Below are 9899 nucleotides of genomic sequence, written 5' to 3' on the forward strand. Positions count from 1 at the left end.
TCAGGGATGATTTTTTTTAAGTTGGATTTTTTAAAAAAATAAGCAACCAGAGGCAGCTCTGCTTGAGGGTGAAGCCGCCTCCCAGTTTTCCCTCCTCCTCTACCAACCCCCCCCCCCCCCCCCCCCCCGACCCCATAGTTCCCTACACCAGGTCCAGTGACAATTGGATGATGCAGCTTTGATAATCATCCGATTCCAGAATGGGTGGCTGCATTCCTTTTCTGAAGGCAGCAAGGACACGGTGCCCCAGAATCATGCCCCCTTTGCTGTTGTTGTCCGCCTTCATTTTTTTAGTGAACGTCCTGGGAGGAGCCCCAGGACACAACCCGGACCGCAGGACGAAGATGATATCAATACACAGCCTCTCGGAGCTGGAGCGCCTGAAGCTGCAAGAGACTGCTTACCACGAACTCATGGCCAGACATTTCCTCCCTGAATTTAAACCTGATCGAGGTGAGTAGTATTCCAGAGTGTGGCGTACTTGCTCTTTGGCGAGTAGACTCTCCGGGGTGGGATTGGGGTCAGTTGGAGGTCCGGAAGGGTAGCAGGGGCACGAACCTGGTCTCAGACCTGGTCTGTTCTCCTGGAGCCCTGAAAACTGAAGAGTGGGAGTTGAAGGGTGTTTGTTTAATTGCAGAAGAGGTAAAGATTAGTCGAGTTGGGTCAGAGGCTTGCAGCTTGAGGCAGCAAGCCCAACAGGCAGATGTCACGGACAGACAAGTTGACAGAAAATAGGTGAAGGGACATGAACCAGGTGGGGTTGGAGGAGGCAAAGCTGAAAGGAGGTGCAGAGGGACACTCTGAGAGAGGACTGGGATAGACAGAGACAGCACGGTTGAGAGAGACAGAGAATAAGAGAGGCAGCGAGACAGTGAGAGAGACACACACGCCAATCCGAGCGTAGAGCAAATGGTGGGAGGTCCGCTGAGGTAGCAGCCCTGCTCAGCTGGCTGCAGGGGAGAGAGCGAGACCTAGCACTGGACAGAGTTTGAGTTGCCAGTGTTGTCACGGGTATGGGCTCAGATTTGGAATTGAAGGGAGGAGAGAGGGGATCACACGAACCGAGAGGTGCTCCTGCAGTAATTGAAAAGTGCAGGGGCAGTAAGTTCGTCAGGCGGGCACAGCGGATGCAGCCGGAAAGTAGCTGAGCAAAGGGAGAGGAGACCCCGCAAGCAGCGGCTGTTGCGGGGGTTGGAACTTGGGGACAGCGTGGGTTGCTGCTTCTCCAGATGCAGCGGATGGAGCAAACGGTATCCTGGGTGTGAGCGTGCCCGCAGTTACTTGGCGACTCCTAGTTGCGGAGGTGTCGCAAACAGAGCCCTTCCCTTAGCCTGTTGCACTGTCCCAATGCTCAAAGTCCTGGAATTTATGTTTTAAGCGTTGTGTTGAGCTACTACTGGTGTGTGGGCACAGAGAGCCTAAGATTGTATGCTTGGGTTAAATTCTTGTAGTCTCAAATGTGGTAGATAGGATTAGCCCCGTTGTTACACGGGGAAACTGAGATTGAGAGAAAGCAAAAACAGTTCGCGGGCTAATCAGAGCTGTTTACTGCTCCCCCACCCCCAATTCCTACGGATCAATGCACTGAGATGGTTTAGTGACTTATCAAATCCTATTTGTGTAAGTGTGCGTGTCTTTTCTTTTCACTTCCCATAGCTCTGCCTATTGACAGTCCAAACACCTTGGAGAAGTGGTTTCTCATTCTTAGAGGACAACAGAGGGGTGAGGAACTCTTGTACTTTCCTTAGGAAAGAAACGGGATGCTGCACCCCTCCTGTATTGTGTCCCTAGCCCCTGGAAGACGGAGTGGTGCCCACTTCCCCTGGGAGCACTCACTCCCCCTCCCAGAAACCCTGTAGGGGATGATTGCAGGAAATGCTAACTGCAGGCGCTCTCGCACTCGGGGCGGTCCCATCAAATCTGCCTAAGCCTTCCTGCTTTAGATCCACCCCAGACTGATCTCTCAGAAGAAATTGCCCTAGGTGCTTCAAGGTAGTCACCCCGTGGCAGGACTCAAGGCAGGGAACTTGAACTCGGAGTAGCTGAGTGAATCGGAGTCCTTCAGCCAAACCACTGCAGGGTCTTTTTGGCTCACTCCCCAGGGAGGGGCGCTGCGGATCTGTAGGGGTGGGGGCTGGCTGTGGGAGGTTGCTTAGAAGAGTGCTATAGCCCCTGCAGTTCCTCCTTATCTGAGCGCCGTGGAGCGTTGACGTTTTTCATTTTTTCTCCTAGACTCCTCTGTCGAATCTCTCAAGACATTTGGCATTCGTCTGGAAGAGGTGCTAGTGAATGAGCTTACCCGTGGCAAGCATCTTGAACTAAGAGCCACGATGCAAATTGAAGAATCTACGAGTCAGGCTGCTGGCCGTCGTCGGGGAAACATATTGCAAAGGATGTTTGGTCGCATCAGGCGCTTTTTCAATCGCAGACGGGATGAGCCCTCCTTGCCCCCAGAGTTTACTCGCCGTGGGCGTCGAGTGAGTTAAACCCACCAGGGTTCAGGCAGGGGGCCCTCCCGAGGTATTCGGGGATGTGGGTCGGAACAGTAAAGGTCTGTGTCCTCAGAGAGTTGGGGAGGTAAACGCAACATGTTGGAGAGGAGTACTTTGCTTGCCACAAAAAGAATGTCTCTTGTTATGAATGTGATGCAATCCTCAGGAAGGTTTCTCCACAGGGTGCAGTATCTGTGGATAGCCTGGCTGAACTGGAGGATGGGGCCCTGCTGCTTCAGACCCTGCAACTTTCCAGGATTTCCTTTCCAATTGGCCAGAGACTTCTGGGATCCAAAAGGAAAATGAGCCTCAATCCGATTGCTAAACAAATCCCCCAGGTTGTAGAGGCTTGCTGCAACTTCATTGAGAAACATGGTAAGGGGGCTGAGAATGATGGTTAAATCAAGGTAGAAGGCAATTACAGAGAAAGGATGATGTTCTAGAAATGGGGAGAGAAAAGAGATGGCAAGATGACGGGCTTAGAATGTTTCCCTGCTAACAGTTGGGGTCTGAATGCAGATGGGAGGGGAAAGGAAATCCCCTTGGAGAAAAGGACCAGAGATTCTGAGCATACCTGATCTTTTCTTTCAGGATTAAGCACAGTGGGGATTTTCACCCTGGAATACTCTGAGGAGAGAGTGCGTGAGGTAAGCTGGCTTTGTTTACACTTTTGTTCTTTGAGAAAAAGCAAGTGAGGTGGACTCTCCCTCATATTCCCGAGGGGAGTTTCCTGTAGCAGACTTCACGTACCTCCATTACCACTGAAGCCTCAGACTTATTAAAGTAATGACCAGGAGGGAGCATGTGGTGGGCAAGGCAGATAGTCCACGTATTCTCTCTCCCTTTTTATAGCTCCGTGAAGAATTTGATCGAGGTCTGGATGTAATGTTGGATGACACTCAGAATGTGCATGATGTTGCTGCACTCCTCAAGGAGTTTTTCCGTGACATGAAGGACTCTCTGCTGCCAGATGATCTGTACATGTCCTTCCTCCTGACGGCAAGTGAGTCTTCTGCTCTCCCTTCTTCCTTGTTGGGCAAAGAAAGGAAATAGTACAGGGAGTATGGGGGTTTAGGGACAGAACTCAGGCTGCAGGATCCCAAGGAATTAAGACAGAATAAACATCTAAAGATGAAAATATCTCTTCAGATTACTTTTTGTGTCTCATAATATTTTTTTTTATAAGTCTGTTGTTTGGAAATTTTTCCAGAGGCTCTTGAAGCTCTGTGTGTCCTCTCAGGATAAAAAAGAACTTACTTTTTACAGAAGGGGTTTGATTTTGATAAGAACCTTTCTTGCTTTTAGGGGCTCTGGGCTCAAATGTTATGGGCATGAGCAAAGAAAAGATGACTGGGGACTTTCTTCATAGCCTTCAGTGATTTTCAAGTGGGAATTACATTTCTTCTGGTATAGGGTTGTTGCCAAGGCTAGCCCCCGAGCCAACCCTTGTTTTTCTTCCTCTAGCTCTGAAGCCACAAGATCAGCTTTCTGCCCTGCAATTGTTGGTTTACCTGATGCCACCCTGCCACAGTGACACCCTGGAGCGTCTACTGAAGGTCCTGCATAAAATTACTGAGAACTGCGAGGACTCCATTGGCATTGATGGACAGCTGGTAAAAAAGCTCTGGGAAAGGGTAATGAATGCTGTGGCCAGGGATGTGTGTGAGAGTACATGAAAGAGACAGAGAAAGAAGGAAAATAAGAATAAAATACACTTTCATGAGTATAATTTTTATTACTACCTTAGAATCAACCACTTTCTGCTTTCTTTTACCTAGGTTTCTGGCAACCGAATGACTTCCACCAATTTGGCCTTGGTGTTCGGATCCGCTCTCCTGAGGAAGGGGAAATTTGCCAAGAAGGAATCCAGGAAAACAAGGCTGGGGATTGACCACTATGTTGCTTCTGTGAATGTGGTCCGTGCCATGATTGATAACTGGGATATCCTCTTCCAGGTAGGTGGAAGTTTTGGACACACTTATTTCACAGTTCTCTCTCTTATTCATAAGGCAGGGAGAAGTTTTATATATATTCCTAAGGATAGCCAAAGATACTGCAAAGTTTCCTAAGCTAGAAATTCTTCCCATATTAGCTGGTTGTGGTGCCTTCAGTCCTAGGTAACTGATAGAAATGAGTACAAAATTTTAAAAAGTTGCTTAATAAAGGCTAACATTGCTAATTTTACCTTCAGGTGCCTCCCCATATTCAGAGGCAGGTTGCTAAGCGTGTGTGGAAATCCAGCCCTGAAGCCCTTGATTTTATCAGACGCAGGAATTTGAGGAAGATCCAGTGAGTGTTTCCTTGGTTTGTTTATGCTTAGTCTGAAGCAGGATCTTTTGTGGGGAGGTTTCAATCCCACACTATCTTTTGTTAATAACTCTAAGTATACAAACTGACTAGTTTTTTTCAAATTTATTCTCATTCAGGAGTGCACGTATAAAAATGGAAGAGGATGCTTTACTTTCTGATCCAGTGGAAAACTCTGCTGAAGCCCGGGCCGCTGTCCTTGGTCAAAGCAAGCCCTTTGATGAAGGTCAGTTCCCTGATGGAGATCAGACCCTTGCTGAAGGTCAGGCCCTTGCTGAAGGTCAGTCCCTTGTTGAAGGTAAGGCCATTCCCGAAGGCCAGGTCTTTGCTGATGATGAGCCCCTTGAGGAAGATGAGTCCTCTGAGGAAGATGTGACAGTTAATGACGAGCTAGTATTTGAATATCTCAATGAAGGCATAGTCTTTGGAGAGGTCCAAGGTCTCGAAATCCCAAATGACCTTGAGATTCAAGGCCCAATTCTTGAAGGCATACCAGAACTTGATGAAGATGATAATGACAATGAGGATGATGATGATGATGATGATACAGTGAATTTTGATGATCTTCCTCCCCTTGAGGATATTTTAGATCCTGATGATGAAATTCCAGAGCTGATTGAAATCCCAGACTTTGACGAAATACCATATTTTGATATGGTCCCAGGCCCTGAAGGAGCCCCAGATGTGCAAGAAGTCCCCAACCCTGGAGAAATCCCAAACCACAACCTTGAAGAAGGACCAAATTTTGAAAACTACCAAAGTCTTGACCTTGCAGAAGTTCCCTATCTTGATGCTATCCCAGACCATGCAGATGACTCAGATAATGATGAAAACCCAAATTCTGAAGAAGATCCCAATTTTGAAGAAGTTCCAGCTCTTGATGAAATCCCAAATAATGAAGCCTTAAATGCTGAAGACATTTCAGACCATGAAGAAGTGCCAGAAATTAATGGGATTTCAGATTCTGACGAAGATCTTGATTTTGAAGAAGTCCCAGCTCTTCATGTGATACCAAGCCCTGAAGAAGTCCCTGGTGGTCATGAAATTCCAAATCATGAAGAATCCGCAGAGGTTAATGGACTCTCGGACTCTGAAGAATATCTCAATCTTGAAGAGGCCCAGGCTCTTGATGGAGTTCCAAATGATGAAGAAACCTCAGGCACTGAAGAAATTCCAGATTATGAAGAAACTCCAGAGTTTAATGGAATTGCAGATTCTGGAGAAGCATTCAGCCTTGAAGATGTCCCATCTCTCCATGTGGTAACAAGCCCTGAAAATGTCTCTGATTTAGATGAGATTCAAAATGAGGAAGAATCCTCAGATGTGAGTGGAGCCCTACACAATGAAGAAACCTCAGATGCTGAAGAAATCCCAGGACATGAAGAAGCTTCTGATATCAGTGGAATTCAAGACTCTGAAGAGAAGCCCAACCTTGAAGATGGCTCAGTTCTCAGTGTGGTTCTAGGGCTCGAGGATGCTCAAATTCACAATGAAAATTCAGATTCTGAGAAAGACCAAGCCATTACCTTTGAAGAAGATGAAGTTACCAGTGTGATTCCAGAACCTGAAGATGTCTCCATTTTAAGTACAATCCCAGACCTTCAGCCAGACCCTGCGGTCAGTCTTGAAGAAATCATGAATGTGGAAGCAGTGCCAATGCCTAATTATCTTGACTCTAACAAAATTCAGAATTCAAAGGCAATCCAGTTCCATAAAGAAGATACAGATGTTACATTTCCTGTAGATACCACCCTGCTTAAAAACAAATCTCAGCCCCGTCAAGTAATGAACTGCAAGCCCTTCCCAGAGTCATTGAAGATCAACACCTGCTTTCTCCCCTCCATGAAGTGCTGTAAGCTTCTGGCTCCAGCTTTATTACTCATTTGCTTAGTAAAATTAGTTAGTCTGCTTGTAGGGTGGTGGTGGTTGGTAGGAGGCTGTATTCTTCCCTGCCTCCCCAGAGGTATTGTCTATTTGCTCTAAGCATGGGGTATCTAATACTTTCTGTTCTCTAACCAAGCCCTCCTCCCCCAGCCTCCTGCTTCAACAGTGGGCTTAGATTTAGAAATATGTATTCTACTCTTAGGCTGCAGTTTTCTTAGAAGTCTAATGGGGATAACCATTCCTGCCCTAACTTCTTGCCTCGTACTTACTGTATTTGAAGCTCAAAATTAGGTCTTAGTTCCCTGGGTGTTGTGCAAAGTAAGAAGTTAACATTATTCCTATTTTCCAGGTTCCTCTGAGAAGCCAGCTGTGCCTCCCGGCACTGCCTGTTCTCATGAAGATGAGGAAGGAGCGGGTAACCCCCCCATTCTGGAGCAAGACCGTCCACTGCTCCGTGTACCCCGGGAGAAGGAGGCCAAAACTGGCATCAGCTACTTCTTTCCTTAGGTTTTTTTTCTATAAGGCGCCAGACAAGGGAAAAGGGTGGGGGTAGACCTGGGATGTCACAGGAAACATTAGAGTATGTCTTGAAGGTAAAGATCTGAGGGTGAGAAGGAGTTCCACCTGATGCTTGGGTCAGGCTGAGAAGTCCAAACACACCGCCAGCCCCTTCACTGGGGATGCTTGGTCCCTTCAGCTGGTAAAAACAGGTGTTTCTGTGTCAGGCCCAGGCTCCCTGGTGCTACCTTGCCTTTCTCTTTTACCCCTGATCCTGGCTTTGCCACATTACAGCCCTTACTTTAATTGGTGTGACATTTGTGGTAAATACCTGTCCCAGAGAAGCTCACAAATCTCGAGGTGCTTTCCCTCCCCCAAAGGGGATTGCATGGTTTTCCTGACTTTCCTACCCTTCTCCCAAGAGCTCAATTGGAAAGGCCCTCAAGAGGCATGCTAGGATGTTAGGTCCTAGGATGTTAGGTCCTACTGACAGCTGACAAACAATGCTAAACCATGTCGCAGCAACTCATAGCCGTGTCCCCGCAGCAACTCCACCACCTCAGAATAGTTCATTTCTACAAATTATTTAGATCAGTGGATCATGAAATAGCCACTCCCCAAATTATGTATAGTTTTGCTCAAGTAGAGCCAACAGGGAGATATTAAATGCAAGTCTAATTAGCTTTTCTTTGGTCAAAAGTTAGAGGAAAAAATCAATTTTATTACCTAGATTTGCTTTACAGACAGCTGGTGTTCTCACCCAGCTGTCAGCAAAAACAGCTAGTTAGGGATGGACGTATTTCCAAGTAGTAAAAGTCACCTGATTACAAATGTTCTTATCTATCGTCTCTGTAGTTCCCCTATGCAGGATGGTACAAATTTGCGGGACATGCTCTGGTAACACACAGATGTGGGTTATGTATGACATCCAAAACTATAGCTGATACTGAGGGATAACAACTGCTGACAGGTCCATAAAATGAAGAATGTATTGTATTGAGGGATAGAAATTGATCACATATTGGGTAACAACCACAGAGCTCGAAGATTTGTGATTGTTAAAACTTCTCTGGCATTTAATCATTAATAAACATCTGTATTGTGACAGCAGCATATTCATGGCTACTGTGGTTTTTTTTTAATTTAAAATTTTGTTGGTGAGTTGGGAAACTGGCTAGAACTGGAGAGGAAGGAGAGGTAAGGAAGAGGGATAAAGGGGAAGGATAACATGGTAGTAAGGGACAGACTGGAAGAAAGGAGAGGGTGTTGTGGAAGAAAAGGATGGAAAGATGTGGAATAAGGAGTGGGTGATGTGTATAAAGAGGAAGGGATGACGTGGAATAAAGTGAAGCAGTGTTGTGGGATAAAGAGGAAGAGCCTAAGTCAAATAAAGAGGAGGGCATGCTGTGGACTAAAGGGCTGAAAAGGTGATTTAGAATAAAGGGGAGAGGTGATATAGAATGAAAAGGATGGCATTATGTAGAATAAAGGTGGTAAAATGGAAGAAAGGAGAAGAACTAGTTGAATAAAGAGAATGGAAGTGTTAAAGTAGAATAAATAGTTAAGGAGGGGTGAAAGAATTAGGGGAAAGGAATGAAACTTATGAAGAAGGACTCTAAAGGGAAAAGGGAATAAAAAGAAAAATCACTAGATATCCTCAATTGAGAAATTCTCTCTCGTTTGGTGAAAAATAAAAACCTAGAAACATGGAAACATGATTTCCAAGGACAAGAGAATAATATGCTGCTGTTTGATTGATGGACTTCCAACTTTTCCTGAAAGATGGAGACTTAATGACATGCTTGGAAATTTCCCATGTTAGGGACAGGGCTCCATAAAATGGAATAGTGTATATTATTTATTTTTATGCATTTTTCTTTCTGATATTTCCTTGTTTATAGAGCTTTAGACAGCAGAAACATAACATTTGGTTCCTTCTATAATTATTATAATAATTATAATGATAGTTAACACATATTGAGTTTTTAAAAAATATCTGACACTGCTAAAAGCCTTACATGCACAATGTTATTTAATGTTTACAACAATTCTACAAAATACATACTACTGTCATCCTCATTTTCTTATTGAGGAAAATGAGATGCAAAAAAGTCAAATATAACCCACCTACATTTTAAATCTGATTAATTGAAAACAGTTAATCTCCAAAACTGAAGTGCTTAACCACTAAATTATACTGGTCCATCAATTTTAGGATTCTTCCACTGACACAAAGATGCACTGTTGTGTCTGCAGTCAGTATTTTTCGGATATGATTTGCAGTTTTAACAAGCAAGCTTTATGTTTCCTCATAATAGGTTCTTTCTCTCCAGATTAGATACACTTTTAGAGAATAGCTGTCGTATCCCTGGCATACCTTGGCAGTTTTATTTAGAACCCCTAGATATTCAAAACAATGAAAAATGTAGAGTTCATCCATTCCAATTCTCTTATTATACAAATGGTCAAACTAGGGCTCATAATGACTTACCTGAGTTCAGAGATCTGGATTGAGACTGGCCTTATTGCCATTCCAGGACTATATGGGACCAGAATAGTAAAGTGTTGTTGTGCTTTTCCTATGCAGTTTAAAAACCAACAAATAAACCATGTAACAAATGAGAAAGTAAATTGTTTCAAAACATTCCCTTGACTTTCTGGCCTTCCATGAAACAGCTTTTCTCCTGATCCTATTTATTCCTGTATATTCCTCCCCAG

General features: G+C 44.8%; 1 protein-coding gene across 2 annotated transcripts in view; it reads left to right on the top strand.

Moving 5' to 3' along the window:
• ARHGAP36 (Rho GTPase activating protein 36) overlaps positions 1 to 7190 on the top strand; it is a 29219-nt gene extending 22029 nt beyond the window's left edge. Inside the window, exons 2-12 of one of the 2 annotated variants that reach the window (XM_037154581.2) lie at positions 295 to 453; positions 1657 to 1722; positions 2233 to 2477; positions 2675 to 2867; positions 3084 to 3139; positions 3345 to 3495; positions 3957 to 4105; positions 4271 to 4447; positions 4684 to 4781; positions 4919 to 5025; positions 7033 to 7190. In XM_037154581.2, coding sequence (XP_037010476.1) covers positions 295 to 453; positions 1657 to 1722; positions 2233 to 2477; positions 2675 to 2867; positions 3084 to 3139; positions 3345 to 3495; positions 3957 to 4105; positions 4271 to 4447; positions 4684 to 4781; positions 4919 to 5025; positions 7033 to 7190 — 1559 coding nt within the window. Of the gene's footprint in view, positions 1 to 200; positions 454 to 1656; positions 1723 to 2232; positions 2478 to 2674; positions 2868 to 3083; positions 3140 to 3344; positions 3496 to 3956; positions 4106 to 4270; positions 4448 to 4683; positions 4782 to 4918; positions 5026 to 7032 lie in introns of those variants that run through there. The other variant, XM_037154580.2, reaches the window with a different exon arrangement.
• The last annotated feature ends 2709 nt before the right edge of the window (positions 7191 to 9899 follow it).

This window comes from Artibeus jamaicensis, unplaced genomic scaffold (genome assembly GCF_021234435.1).
Source record: "Artibeus jamaicensis isolate MK-2021 breed Jamaican fruit bat unplaced genomic scaffold, CSHL_Jam_final contig_240, whole genome shotgun sequence".
Classification (NCBI taxonomy): domain Eukaryota; kingdom Metazoa; phylum Chordata; class Mammalia; order Chiroptera; family Phyllostomidae; genus Artibeus; species Artibeus jamaicensis.